Genomic DNA, 16,119 nt, shown 5'->3' with positions numbered 1-16,119 from the left:
ATGAAGTGTTTAAGAGCGTGGCATCAGGGTAAAGCCATCCGTCTGTGTGACTCCCCATAATTCAATCAGAATCAGTCGTGGATCTATCAAAGAGTGGCTCAGGATATCAGTGAGTCAGTGAGACTCCTGTAGTCAGCGATTCATTGAGACAGAAAACGCCAGTGAATCTGTCAGTGTGGATCAGTGTCTCACCTCCAGTAAACCAGGACAGCCAGCAGCAGAATGAGGCAGAGGAAGGTGAGCGCCGAAACCACCACCAGAGGAATGATCCACTCCATCCTTCCTGAACCGGGCACAGGGTGCATGCTGGAGACCACGGTGCGCTCTGAAACACACACACACACACAATGAGACAATACAATAACACTTGCTGCTATGTAGTGAGCAGGGATGATATGAAACTGATATAGATGTAAATCTGTGTATCACGTAACATAATCAATTACAGTACATTTGTATTAATATATCAAAATTATGAATATGACTACTACTAATAATAATGATAATAATAATTAATAATAATAATAATTATGATCATTAATAAAATTACAATCATACTCTGATTTAGATCAAGAAATTGCTGAAATTCAGTTAAAATATTTCACACAATACTTTTTCAACATTCAAAAACTTGTTTTTTAAACATTCAAAATAAATGCAAATAAATAAATATCAAAAACAATAATAACAATTATTATTAGTTATAATAATTATTACTATAATTATTAATATCAACATAACTATTATTAAAATTGCTGTGATTTAACAATACAATTATTCAAAGTTTGAATAAAAGTTGAAGTTGAATAAAATTATTCAAAACATTTTATTTATATAGATAAAAAAAAAATCAATAGATTTATTTTACACAACATCTATTAATGCAAAAATACTTAAAATTATTGTCAAATATTGGTTCCGGTCATCATCATTTTGCCAAGTAAAGTGTTTCTAGATTAATTGATTTTGTTTGTCCTAGAACAATCCTCAGTCCTCAGGTTGTCCTAATCATAAATAAACATAGAAATGTTCGGTTTAATCCTGAAACCCACTTCTAAGTTGAACTCTGACCCAGAGGTTTTCAACCCTGCTCCTGGAGACCCGTGATGAGTCCCAATTCACATACTATCTGTCCTAAATATTATACCAAATTAGAGCGTCCTAAATCATAGTATGTTGAAATGAGTATTCCAGAGATACCCGGATAGTCTACTTTTTCCAGTTAGAATCCGAAGTGCAGATCCACGCACACTCTAACGGCTAATATTGCCCACAACCCATTGTGTGTTGGACGAGGATGCGATAAGAAGTACAAAAATGAATTAAAAGTGTTAAACTTCAAACAAAACCGCGGATGTGCGCGTCCGACGTGTTTCGTAGAGAGGTTTAGATAGAGGGGTTTGAGTGATTCATTATCAGTATCTAACCTGACCAAAATATATCTATTCAATGTTATCCACATTATATTTACTTTGCAACAACATTGAGCACTTTTGTAAAGATACATTTGGTCATTAAAGGTAGGGTAGGTAATTTTCAGAGAGGCTAGCAATAGCGAGCTAGCTTTGAAAGCATGAGATCTCACCCTCACCCACCAGAGCGTCTCTAAAGCAACACATGAACACACATCAGTGTGACTACCGTTAGACTACCTCATGTCTCAAAGCACATAACATTACAATGATAATGAACAAACAACTTAAAGAGCACTGACCTGTACCACCTGACTAATGCAGATTCATTTCTGTGTTTATAGTGTTGGCATTGAAACGTCACAGGTTTTCTTCCAGACTACAGTAGTGATGGCGTAAACGCAGCATAAGCCTGTTGTTTTGGTTCAGGAGGAACTGTAAAAGGCTGGTGTTTCAGTTGTGGTGCTCTGTGGTGCTCAGTGACTTTTCTCGTCTGAAATTTGAAAATTGGGCACTGCATCCGAAAATTTCGTCCGTCATAATTTTTTTTGGATCGGGTTCGATTCTCTGCTTTTTTTGGCATCCGTAGCAAGCATTTTGAGAGGTGTTTTGATCATTCAGAGCCACCGAATAGCGAAAACGAAAAAACGCATATGAAAATTTCGGACTCGGTGTGCAAGGATAACTAACTCCCTGGTCAGAGCCTAACTCCACCCACTGGCAATATTTGAAAAACGCTGGGAAAATGGGCAGAGCCCAGTGGAGACAGGGGGGACGAACCGAGGGCAAACAAATAAATAAATGGTGTTATTGCTTACAATTACAATTACAGTCTTATATTCAGTCATTTTATAGATTTTAAAATGTTTATAAATAATATTAGTGACATGAATATTCTCACAAAGCAAAGAATATCCCCCCTCTGCAGCGCGAGCTCGTGTGGGGCCGTGGTTCGTGAGCCGTTGGCGGAGCCATCATACGTCACAACTTCTAATAGGAAAATTCAACTGCAGTAGCCACCGTTCAACCTGAAGAGGGCAGCACTCAGATGTTTTTACACCATATATTGTAGAATTAAAACACTTGAATCAATGAACAGCACTAACAAAGCCCCAGTCTTACAGATCATTAACTAAAAAAAAAAGTTGTTTCCGGGTGATGGTGCTGGTGATGTGTGATGTCTGCGAGCAGGTGCGTGGAGGTATAGAAATACATACATTGACAGGCCCGAATGCCATGATTGGATGAACATTTTATGGTCCTACACCTTCCACAGACAAGATATTTACATAAAAAATACATTTAACACTTAACTTACTGATTGAACTATAGCATCACAAAAATGTTATGTTTCTGGAGCAAATCCCCAACCCTGCCTTTAACTTTTAAATGCATCTTTATGCAAATTGCAAACACAGAAGGAGAGTTATCCGAATAAAAGACCCACGACTGGCAAAACAACGTGCCACTACATTTCTTTCCGAAATGGTAGGAAATTAAATCAAATTGAATGTGAATGATTTTAACCTGACAATATGATTGACAGGGAAGTTTAAACGGTGACAGGATGCACGTAACTAAGCAACTGAGCTGTCCGCTAAAGACACAATTATGAAGAAGTAGTATTTCCTACTATTCTGCTACACACTCAAAAGTATGTACTTGTTCTTCACAAAAACAGTACATACTTTTAGGGCCCAGTATAGGTGAACAGCACCACTGTTCTGCAAAGTTTATTTCCAACCTGCTTCAGCACACCTGCACTGTGATACTCAAGCGCTCCTGAAGAGCTTGATAAGCAGGTTCAGGTGTGTTTGATTCTGGTTAGAGATGAACTCTGCGGGACACTGGGACCCCAGGAGCAGGGGGCTGAAGACCTCTGCTCTAACCCCTTCCCTAAAACCTGCTTGGTTGATATACATGCTGTTCCAGGACCAACAAGAATGTTGATTGAGGAACTCGTCCGACTTGGCAAGATCCCTCCCGCAACCCCCCCACCACGCACGCACGCACGCACGCACGCACGCACGCACGCACGCACGCACGCACACACCAAAAGTCCCAAACTGGCAGTGGAAACAGACTCAGATCCCGAAAGTAAGAACAGAGAGATCAGAAAACCTGCAGCTTCCCTCGGGTGGTCCAGAGACGCTGCTAACTAATCCATGCTGTTATCCTAAAACACCACAGCTTCACCACGGTTAGACACACACACACACACACACACACAGTCACGCGACAAAGAGCACTCTGGGATGATCTCAAACTCCAGACCTTGCAGGAACACACACAGGCACGCACGTATGCACACACACCGCACACACACACACACACACACCTGCGCACACATCCATAGAGCTAAATATGGAGTTTTTCCGGTTTCTTTCTATTTTTTTTTTACTCCCTCCAGCTGAAAATGTTTTCTGCTCTCATCCTCTCTGGACCGGAAAACTAGGCCAACCCTCTGCCTCCGAAACAAACAAAGGGAATAGAAAGAAAGATGGAAGGATGAGAAGAGAGGGGATAAGGAAGAGGGTGAGACAGACATGGAGGAAGACGGGGAATAAAGGAAGAAATGAGAGTGAGAGAGTGAGATGAAACTATCATTCCACAGGGGACACACCAACAGGATCTCAACAGTGTGAAGAAAAAGGGTTTAAACAATGTTTCCTGCAGAAAAGATGAGAGGTTCTGCACGTGTAAAACTTCCCAACACACTGCTGATGATGTGCAGATGCGGATGGCTGTACACCTCCAGGTCTCTGATGTGGCTTACGTTCCTCATTCAAAGTTAAAACATCAAGAATGATTGGAAGCATTACATGACTTTGGCCATAATAAAGGTTTTCAAATATTTATAAACAGATATTTTCTTCTTGGAAATAATTATAAAATATTATTTCTAACAACTAGGTTGTTACAAGGTTTTCTTTTCAATAATTTAATTTGTCTGATGATGTTTTTTCCTTTTCCTTTTTCCATTATAATATCAGGACAGAAAGTTGTACCCCCAAAAATTTAATTCAGAAAATACAAACATGCTCATCATAGACGAGGTGCAGTCAAGTCATACAAAATGACCTTTTAATTTAAAATACTAGTTTAATAATTTTGTTGTGGTTTTGTTTTTGTCAATGGTATGTGTGTGTGTGTGTGTGTGTGTTACCTGATCACTAAATCAGTATATTAGAATTATTTCTAAAAAAGATCACGTGACACTGAAGACTGGAGTAATGCTGAAAGTTTTGCTTTAACATCACAGGAATAAATTTCGTTTTTAAATGTATTAAAATAGTTTTTATTAAAAAAATTTTTATTTTATGTTATAACATTTCACTATATATATATATATATATATATATATATGGTTTTAGTATTAGTTAACTATAGTAACCCTTCTCAATTGCCATTTTTATATATTTTATGAATATAAATGTTTGTATTTATGCCAAGCTATGACAATATTTTAATGGATATAATAAAAAAAAGTCATGGGGCCTTTGAATATTGTTGTGGACAATGCTTGTTTGAGCATTGCACATTGGCCTTGGAGTCAAAAAGGTTGATATACGAATGCACCCCCCCCCCCCCCCCTCCCCACACCAAAAATATTGCTAGTTTCTAACCTGTGTGGATAGAGAAAGGTGGCAGGTGGTTGCGGTCTCCTCTGCTGGGTTTGCTGGTCTGAGTCATGCTGTCTGGAGGCTCTATCACTGCCGTCACATTATCATCATCACTCTCTGGCTCTCTGGTCGGCAGCACCTGCGTGTCCTCTTCCCCTGTTCTGTGTGTGTTTTTCTCCAGCTCATCCTCCGGGACACTAGCTGGCGCTGTGCTGTTTTCTGCCTTCCTGCTTCCTCCTTTCTCTTTGGCTGTGGAATCTGGTGTTGCTGTGGGCGGGTCTTTCGTCACGGAGCTGTTCCTTTGCTTCTCCACATCGTCTGGAACTTTTGCTTTGTCTTTGCTCTCGGCACCTTTCTCCTCATCCTCTTCCTCTTCCTCTTCTCCGTTCTTTTCTCCGTCCTCATCCTCGCCCTTCCCTGCCTTGTCTCCCCCGTCCTCAGACCCGTGGCTCTCTGTGTCTGCGGCGGGTGAGGAGGTGTGTTCAGTGGCTGGGGTCTGGCGTGTGGAGGCAGGAGCAGGGGTCGAGGGAGGAGGTCTGCTGGGCCAGACTGAACTGGGGAAGGAGGAGATGACCCCTCCACTGAAACCCAAACCCGCCAGGAGCGTGCTGGTCACCACAGACGCCACCGTCGCTTGGCTCCCGCTGGAAGAGGGGCCGATCCCGGTCGCCATTGACACGAAGGAGAAGGGAAGACCGGAGGAGGTCCAGGTGGAGGAACCGGAGCTGATCGGAGCCATGTCTGCTGAGGAGGCTGGGGAGACAGTTGGCTAGAAGAAGAAGAAGAAGAAGAAGAAGAAGAAGAAGAAGAAGAAGAAGAAGAAAACAAACACTTTATTTACCTCGGCATTGATTCTAAAAGATCAAATCTGTGCAAATCATGCGAGTCCGGTGAGCCCAACAGGTTTCAGGACATTGTTTCAAATACTCTTTTTCATGCATAACTTTGCATTTATTTCAAAACTTCAGATTTGTAATTGTAGTATAAATATGCATTTTAATACTTTCTAAAATAAATTACAATTTATAATGATAAATACATTTATTATTTATTTTTAAAAACATGTTTTTAAAACATACGATTAGCCTATTATACATGTCTACTTATATATTTTCTAAAATAAATAATACAGAAAACATTATTTATGTTATTTTGTTTTAAGAAATTTTTAAGGGCAATTTTTGAGTCATATTTTCCAAGCATAACTCTGATTCATAGTCCAGATTATAAAAAAATATATTTATATTTTTGCATTTAAATATACTTCTATATTATTATTCAAATTATTTGAATTATACTTTGTAATAAATTAACTATTATTATTATTATACAAGAAATACAAATCAAATATTCAGGTTTATTTTGTTTGCCGTTGCAAAGAGTAAAGAGACAGTGCTTCCACCTGCTGGACAGAAGTAAACTTACCATCCCAGTTTTGACTATTCTCGTGCCCTCGAATATCCTGGTGGTGTTGGCTACCAAAACAAAGTAGACATATAAATGAGATGGAACACGTTTAAAAATATCATTGGTAAAAGTCTTTGTGTGTGTAAGTGTAGCTCTGCACCTCTGAAGAGCATGCTCTGGCTGAAGTCACTGCGCTTGTCATTCAAACACACGGCCTGGACGCGGAACAGGTACAGCACATCCGCCGACACCGGTGTGATGACAACCTCCTGAAACACACACACACACAATGTTACATATACAGTACATACACGCCAGGACACGTCCAAAAAGTCCGCCTGTGATGTGGAGGTGTGTTATCATCTGACACGTCCAGTCAAAACACAAAAGAAGAGTGGTCGACACACACTCACATACACTTTGAAGTGTGACCTCTCCTGACAGAGGTCTGGAGGATGAAGGTGAACAGCATGTTCTCCTCTCCTTCGCTTGACGCTAACACCTTTCTTCTCAAGTCATTAGCATTGAAAATAGACAGTCTCTATCAGTCTCTGCCTCACATAACATTCATTACCACCTAAAGCACCTCTGAGCTGCTCAGCTGGGACACAGAGACATCGGAATTCAGTGAGTGAGGCTCAGATTTATTTTTAAAGGATGCTTATATAATGTATGCCTTTATCAATAAATTATGCAACATTGTTAGGATCTTTCTGAGAACATATTAAAGGGGTGGTTATATGATTGCACTTTTCTAACTTTAGTTAGTGTGTAATGTTGCTTTTTGAGCATAAACAACATCTGCAAAGTTACAACGGTCAAAGTTCAAAGCAAAGGAAGATATTTGCTCTTAAAGAAAAGGACTACAACAAACGGCTGGTAGGGACTACACAACATTCCTCCGGGGTTAGTGACATCAGCAACCCTAAAATGTACATAAACCCCACTCCGGGAACACGCAGTCCATGTTGGGAAGAGGAAGAGTTGTTGTATAAAAGTACATTTGTGAGTCAGCTCAAACTTTAGCATCCATCTTTTCACATGCAATTGAAAGTCAATCTGTGTGCATCTCACTACAGTTCCTATACGAGCGATTTATAGATTATCATGACAGAATATGCTAATTGAAGATTGTTAACTCCACATCAGCAACATACATTCATCAACTAACCATTCAGAGACGTCCTGTTGCTTCTACATGTTGTCACTTCTTCTTGAGTCTCTCCATCTCTGTCTGACTCCGTAAGGCAGAACAGTTTCTGTCATTTTAGTGTGTCTGCGTGAGGTAATTGCAGCTGCTTACACACACACACACACACACACACACACACACACACACACACACACACACACACACACACACACACACACACACACACACACACACACACACACACACACACACACACACACACACACACACACACACACACACACACACACACACAGGAGCTCTTAAACCCCGCCCTCTGCAGCAGCTCATTTGCATTTAAAGGGCCAGGCACAAAACGGTGCATTTTTGCAAACCCTCAAAAAGTGACAACTTTAACATGCTATATAAAAATATCTGTGGGATATTTTGTGCTAAAACTTCCCACACACACTCTGTGGACATCAGAGATTTATTTTACATCTTGTGAAAAGGGTATTTTACCACCCCTTTTACACACAGTACAGTTAGATTAGTGTCTACTCGATGTAAAATCTAGTGTTTAATGAAATTAAAGGATGCAACATTTAATTAGTTTCTTTATTAGCTGTGTTTGCTTATTACTATTGTTCATACCCAGCTTTAGGGATCTGAACAAACACCTAAACCTAAATATTATAACACTTCAGTGTAATATTTTGAAGAGATAGTTCACCCAAAAATCATAAAATACTAATCCTCAAGTTGTTCCAAACCTGTATGAATTTATTTCTTCTGCTGAATATAAAAGAAGATATTTTGAAGAATATGGGTAATCAAACAGTTGATGGGATCCATTGACTTAGTACGGAAAAAAATACTATGGAAGTCAATAGGGTCCATGAACTGTTTGGTAACTAACATTCTAAATATCTTCTTTTGGGTTCCGCAGGAGAAAGAACAACTTGTGGGTGAGTAAATGATGACAGAATTTTCATTTTTGGGTGAACTATCCCTTTAATTTTAAATAAATTACGTGTAAAAGGAATGACACGATAATAAATCAGCTCCACTGAAACTGTAAGTAGACAAAATCTGAACAACTGTTTGAAGTGGGACTATGAATAAAGACTGTAAATGAAAAGAGATCAATTTAAATATTTTAAAACGAGTTCAAAGGAGCTAGGGGCACTTCATTCTTATAGCTGAAACACATTAATCAAACTATTTGACAAAAAGAAAGAACATGTAAATGGCAGTGCAGGTAGGCCTTCAGCAGGAACACACTTGACAAACAAATTGACTTCGCCAGGCAGGTATGGGCACCTTTTAACTCCATTTCCTTCATTGGTGCATGTTTGAACTTCACGCAGGCAGCCTCATTTCATCTCTGAGAAATGAAGATTCAATACAATTCTAAGTGTATGAGCAATAGCCATTACCATAACTCACTTCACCTCCCCGGGGTCCGCTGAAAAGTGCTGAGGGCTTGAGGGATTTGTAAATCTTGCACTAAGTAAATGGCGTCAGTTCCTCTCCACATGCACCAACACCTTTCTGATTTATGCGAGTTCATTCTTTAAAGGACCCCGACTCAAATATTACTCTGTGGTGTTGGGTTATTATAAGCGGAAATGAGTAAAAACTCTTTCTCTATTGATCTGGGAAGCAGTCCCTCAAAAATCGAGTTGGCCGCTAATTTGACCCAGATAGCAGCCTTTTGGGACGAGAGGGGAAATAAAAATGGAAATGAAGAACTTAAAAGAAAAGAGGGAGGAACGATGAAAAATAGAGGAATTTGGGAAAGGAGTGAATCTAATGATGATGTTGCGTAATGGGATGCAATGCCATTTTCAAATTGCACACTGAAATATTTGGGAACAAAAATGACTTCTTTCTGCCGTCGCCTCGCAGCCCCCTACAGACTAGAGAATCAGAAATCTCAGCCAGTTATACATTTCACAGCCCACTGAGTGTGCTTGATAGAAAGTCAAGAGAAATGAGACTAAAATACATCTCCGCCTCTTAACCAGTTTTAGTGCATTAGTATTTTCAAATGGTGGGCCTCAAGGTCAGTGTCTACCGCTGCGACCCCCTGCCGACGACCTAAAATACAGACTTTATTCACAGTCACACTCGCTGCGCTCCTGCAAACACGCTCTAGCGGAGGAGAGATTACAGGATATTATCCACGAGCCGAGTTTACAGGCATAATATCAACATCCTCACACTCAGACAGTGTGTTTTCCAAGAACAGACTGCCACAAATCTGAAACCTGGAATGGTTATTGCTTAAGGACAAGCAGAAACCAAAATGAACCAATACATTTGAAAAATGAATAACGTATTTATAAAAATATTAGGAAAGTTAAAATCAAGTCCAATCCTATATATATTTTCTTTCTGAAAATTCAGTTTAACAAGGAAATATGTCACATTATGGAAGTTAAGCATGTTGCGAATGCCGTTTCATGTGGTCTTTAAAGATGCTTATGTAATCCTTTGCTGGGTTTATTGTGAGATATTGTGGTATATAGATTACCAATACAAGCACACGGAATCCCACACGGAGTCTTTAAAGCATAAGTGGGATATTTTATCATTTTTGTGAGATATTGTGGTATAGATAACCCCCCAAAAAAGCACAAAATTCCTCATCACTATGTTCACACTGAATATTCAGTTTATAGATTTCACACCCCACTAATAAACTATATAAACATTTCATTAAAGTTAAGTGTGATAGGAATGCTATTTCATGTGCTCTTTAAATATGCTTATTTATCCTTTGCTGGGTTTATTTTGAGATGACCAATACAAGCACATGGAATCCCTCAACAATATTGGAAATATGTCACTTTATGGAAGTAAAGCACATTGTGAATGCTATATTATGCTGTCTTTAAAGTATAAGTGGGGTATTTTATCATTTTTGTGAGATATTGTGGTATAGATAACCACAAAAAAAAAGGAAAAAACTTCCTCATCACCATGTTCACACTGAATATTCAGTTTATAATTTTCACACCCCACTTATAAACTATATAAACGTTTCATCAAAGTTAAGTGTGATAGGAATGCCATTTCATGTGGTCTTGTTTAGATGCTTATTTAATCATTTGCTGGGTTTATTGTGAGATATTGTCGTGTAGATGACCAATTCAAACACAAAAAGCACACATAACCCCTCACCAATATTATTTCCAAATGATTATTCATTTTATCCCAGAAATACGCCACATTACGGAAGTTAAGTGTGATGCGAATGCTACTCCATGTTTTCTTTAAAGTATAACGTCACGAATGACTCATCATTTGTGAGATATTGATGACAGTTACACACAAAAAAAAAACATTCAACTCCTCACCAGTTTCTGATCACTCCCTTTGACGTACGTCTCCTCGTATGACTCGTCGTTTCTGGTCCAGCTGTAGGAAATGAGGTAGCTGATGATGGGCGGATCGTAGGTGATCTCCGGACGGGACCATCGAACCACTAACGCAGTCTTGTTGATGTGCTGGACGTTCATGTTGATCGGGGCACTGCTGCATGCTGCATGAAAGACGAAAAGAAGAAAAGTGTGCGTTTACCTCTTTGCCACCACTCTAACCTTGAGCTCCATTGGTGCCCTTAGATCCCACAGCCACTAGATGGCTCTGTTAGACTACGGACCACACACACTTGGCTTTCACGTGTCCTGAATTGTGTCATGCCCTCTGTAAACACCGGCATCATCCAAGTTGCTGTTAATCTCCCCAGCAGAAGGTGTTTAATCACCGAGCGTGCCACAGTTTCTGGCGGCTAACAGCATGCGTAGGGGTGAGCTTCTATTCAGAGAGAAATCTGACAGAAGAAGCCCTAAATTTTCTTTCGTTTTGGTGTTCCTAAAATGCATGCACACATTTGCAACACAGACAAGAGCACACCTCCACACACTCAAAACACACTCCCTCCCACAGCCACAGGGGAGCCATTACATCCAAAACAATGCTAATTAAACTAATTCTACCATCACTCCTCTCTCCGAAGCCTCTATTAGCTCTAATCACGAGAGAAGTAATAGTGACTACAACCGTAATCATACTGCATAAAGACTGGCTTTCACACAGATGGCATGCATTGATGATTATAGCACACCAACATGACTTTGACATTTGAGGATGGAAGCTTGTCCTTTAAATAAGACTTCATAGACATTTCAACAGCCTGCAGTTTATGGAAGAATTACGTTCAAAAGCTCACGAACATCCCAATTTGCATATTTGCAATTTTCATCCTAAATGGTATTCACGATTAAAATCAGCGGGTCTCAAATCATGGTACATCAAATATGGTGATCAGAAAAGTGTCCAGGTGGAAATATTAACAGTGCCCACAACTCCTTGAATAATGGAAGATGAATTAATGATGTTCTCTTACGACTTTTTCAAAAGTGAGCAATGAGATGTCAATTCTGCCACATCAGTTTTTTAATTCATATACCTAAAAGACAAACAATAATGAATTGTAACCATAAACGCAAACAATGTGTAAAAAAATATTATGCTGTCGTAATATGTCCTAAAACCTGCAGTGCTTTATTACTTAAATGAACGTATGCACTTTCCAATCACTAACAAAATAGTGCATACAATAATTCAAATTAGGAAGCAGGAACAAGAACATGTGAACAGACATCGACATCAATGCTCGCGCATGAATTTTCAAATACGAATGGTCTGTTTTAAATATGAGACACCTGTGTTAAAGTCAATGGAGCGCTGTGAAAAAGTGTCGGACCTCTGTGGGAGCTCGTTCTTGGCTGCGCTGTGATTGGTCAATCTACATTCTAGGGTGTGGCTTAGCCAAAGGCGAAATGTCTGTTTAGACCAATGCATCAAAAATTATGCTTATAGAAAAGCCGAAATATTCTGGTACACAGTTCTGCACCCCTGTTTGTTTCTTTATTGGCTTTTATTGTCACAAAGAAGAAAGGAATTCCAACAGTATTGATATTGAACAATATCGTGTCACAATACAGTATATCACAATACAAAAATGCAACAATATGTATTGTGGATAGTGACAATATGTATTGTGTAGTTTTATTGTCAGTACTCCATTATACTACTATATAATGTTGAATATAATGTATAATAATGCAATGGGGGAATATTTGTGGGTCCTGAATGATAATGCCAAATGTCTTATGTTACCAGTAAAAAGTGGCCTACATTATTTTAAATATATCTAGGCAGTGACAGAGTGCAAATAATCATGAATATTTTTATTCTGGTGTCACCATTGTCCTGTGAATGTAATACCGGATTTAACATTTTAATCAACAGTTAATTTTTTGTTAACCTTTTATCATATGTCTGGGATTAACGCAATGATATTGTATCGTGAGTTCAGTATCGTGATGTGTATCGAATCGTGACATGAGGGTATCGTTACACCCCTAGTATTATTGACATGTAAATCTTGTTTGCAAATACTGAATGTTTGTCTTGGTGTGAACAGTCCTTTAAATCGCAAACAATTGCAGGAACCACTCCCTGTAACCTTTCCCGCTACTTCCATCTGCTACAAATTAGTAGAAGTAGAATGTACAAACTAGAATGCTTGTCATTTTCAGGATTTTACACATTTGCATAATTCGTGTTAAATATTTTGGTACATTTTATAATGACAGATTTAAATACATTCCAATAAATTCTCACAGGCAAAGCCTGATCACAGCATTTTCACCATCCATGTGTCTGTGCAACACTATAACCCGTTCCTGCTCGCTCGCCCCACTCAGAAACACAGTCGCAGAGGTTACTGCGCAGGAGTGCAGGTCTCTTAAGAGATGCACAGAGAATCGTTTAATAAAAAGGCCATCTTTGGCCCTCCGGCTTGTTGACCATGGAGAGCGAGATTAATGGAGGGATATAGCAGGAAAGGAGAGAAGGTGAGAGCAGAAGTCAAATTAGAGAGAGAGAAAGTGCAAACACGCCGTTAACCTTGAGCGGCTCTTTCCAACAAGCGGACACATAAGACCAGTTTAAAGGAATGGTTCATCTGAAAAAGAAAATGCTATACCATTGGCTGGATAAAAAGGTTTGGAACAACACGAGAGTGAAAAAATAGAAACAGGATTTTTGTGTACTATTCCTACACTCATTGTGTACTATTTTTTTCCCCCAGTAATGGTACAGAAGCAGCATTTTAGTGAAACGTTCTTAAAAGAACAATGCGTTTCTTTCTTCTAACATTTTAATAATCTAAAGAAACATTTTCCATTATAAAGAACCTTTTGAGGAATGGAAAAGTTCCACGGATGTTACAGGTTCATCATGAAACCTAAAGAACTAAGCATTGGCCACACAAGAACAGCTCAGATTACGTCTACTTTAGTCTGAAATATTGAATGTTTAACAAAGAAAAAACAGATTAAATTGATGTGGGATTGGTGCTGCATCAGAATCTCTACTATATTTGGACTGATAAAACCAGTTGGTCTGTTTCGCCTACTACGAGGGAAAGCTATGATCCAGCACGTGTTTTGAATTAATCAAAGCTGACAAAAAGTTCAGCTCCAGCCTGCAGGCACCATTGATATGCTTCTGTTCTCAGCCTCTATCACACTATTACTCCACCCTTTCATTCTTTTTTCCCTTATTCTATCCTTTCTGTTCCCTTTTTATTCTTCGACAACAGCGGACGGTGTCACAATCAATTTTTCACGGAGCTGAAATTAAACGCATAACCAGGGAGCGATAAGAGGAGCGTTTCTCTCTTCGTATTACAGAATTATTTCCAAGCACCCAAATTAATTATATTTCTGATTCAGAAGGCTCTGGAATCTAGGAAGCTGTTTAGGAGTTTCAGTGCAAGCCTGGCAATCCAAATCACCTGGAGCTATTTGGACCCACGTGAACAAGCTGGTGGGACAGAGAGAGTTTAATGGAGAGTGCGGGGGGGTCAGCTCTCTGTGTTTCTTTTGGGCTTGTCGACATTTAATTTGTCCATTAACAAAGTCCAACAGTGAATGTACACGCATCACAGAAGAACTATGGCATTTTTGATTTCCTTCCCTGACTCAATTTAAAATGCTATCTGTAAAAATAATAGACAGCCATTTTATTCCAACACAAATGTTTAAAATTTAATTTCCATAATAAAAAGAAATGACATTGGAAATGACAACAGTGGAAATTACATTTTTAGAATATATTGTAGAATAAGTCCTTGCTAAGGCTAATTTTATAGCTAGCAATATTATGTGATATTTTCACACATTTTTCACAATATTACTAAAGCTTTATAGGAAAGGACTGTAGTATTTGTCTTCATCTTTATCTCCTCTTAAGGCCGGGACACACCAAGCCAACGGTCGACCGTTTTCGCACCGTTGGCTCTAGACATACTCTGTCTGGTTTTTTTTTGGAGGGGCCAATTAAGAGTGTTGAATTGGCGTCGGGCCGTTGGTGAGAGGGAGAACTCTGATTGGCTGTTCAGCTTAGTGAACGAGTCAGTGCATGGGAATAAAAGCGAAAGTGACGAAAGACAGTACAGACAGAAGGCTGTTATAATTTTACGTCACTTTCGAATGCACAAATATTTTCATAAAAACATGAGCCGTCTGGAATAAAGAAAGTGATCAGCGTGATTGATTTTCAAAATGGTTAGCAAGCGCTGCTTTGTGTACGGTTTGTATATCTGCAGTTTCAGTTTCTCTTTTTGAATGACGAACATAGACTATTGATACCCGCTGATATAGACAGATATTTACTGACACACAGGCGCGGCACACACATGCTAGTCAACAGACGCCTTTCGTCCTTTTGGTGTGTTCAAGCGCAGCTTTTTGTCCGAGACGCAGCCGAACACAGTCGGTTTCATCGCCGCTAGATCTTTGACGTCAGCTTGGTGTGTCCCGGGTTTGAGGAACACTGTCTGGCCACGTGTAGATGTCGTCTCTTTACCCTGACCAAGGTGATGAGGATGGTGTGGTCTTTCTGACCTGTAATTTGTGCACTGTGATCTGTATTAGAGCCGTTGGGAATGAGGGATTGTGCTTGGACCATGGATCACCAGGCAAGATTTTATGAACATGTGAGAGAACTGTAAATGAGAGGAGCTACCGCGGAATAATGCCAGTGCCAATCAATATCTGTTAAAGCCCTCAAGATATTCTGCTCGGTAACGTACTGAAAAAGAGTGTGTAGGATGAATGTTTTGTGAATATGGGGTAAACACTCGTTGTTTGTATTGAGAGGTAGTAAGGATGTGTGTGTGCTTAATTCTGTTTGCAAATCCATGTGTGGATCAAATGTTCCCTTGAGGAAAGCTTCATAAAGGGATGTAGAAATGGCAGTAAGGATGCTTATTAGTATGTTAGGATCCCTGTCACATGACCCACATCAAGACTTCAATGCTCTTCTCAACACAAGCGTCAAGTGCCGCTGTGATCTCCACATGAAAAGTGGTTCAGATAGCGCCATGAAAAGTGACTTTACAAGGTTGCTAGGCAGCAAATAAAGCGGGAAGTTTACGTAGTAAATGGTGACAGAAAGGGGT

At 39.4% G+C, this 16,119-nt stretch overlaps 1 protein-coding gene across 2 annotated transcripts in view; it reads right to left on the bottom strand.

Annotated features, from left to right (window-relative positions):
• Positions 1 to 16,119, bottom strand: part of ptprga (protein tyrosine phosphatase receptor type Ga) — a 280,191-nt gene that overhangs the window by 32,733 nt on the left and 231,339 nt on the right. For both annotated transcript variants that reach the window (XM_079597964.1, XM_079597965.1), the window contains exons 9-13: positions 10,940 to 11,124; positions 6,603 to 6,711; positions 6,461 to 6,510; positions 5,039 to 5,804; positions 193 to 325 (exon numbers count right to left, since the gene is read on the bottom strand). In XM_079597964.1, coding sequence (XP_079454090.1) covers positions 193 to 325; positions 5,039 to 5,804; positions 6,461 to 6,510; positions 6,603 to 6,711; positions 10,940 to 11,124 — 1,243 coding nt within the window. The remainder of the gene's footprint in view (positions 1 to 192; positions 326 to 5,038; positions 5,805 to 6,460; positions 6,511 to 6,602; positions 6,712 to 10,939; positions 11,125 to 16,119) is intronic.

This window comes from Phoxinus phoxinus (genome assembly GCF_949152265.1).
Source record: "Phoxinus phoxinus genome assembly, chromosome: 22".
Lineage (NCBI taxonomy): Eukaryota > Metazoa > Chordata > Actinopteri > Cypriniformes > Leuciscidae > Phoxinus > Phoxinus phoxinus.
This window is presented reverse-complemented; position numbering and strand designations above follow the sequence as displayed.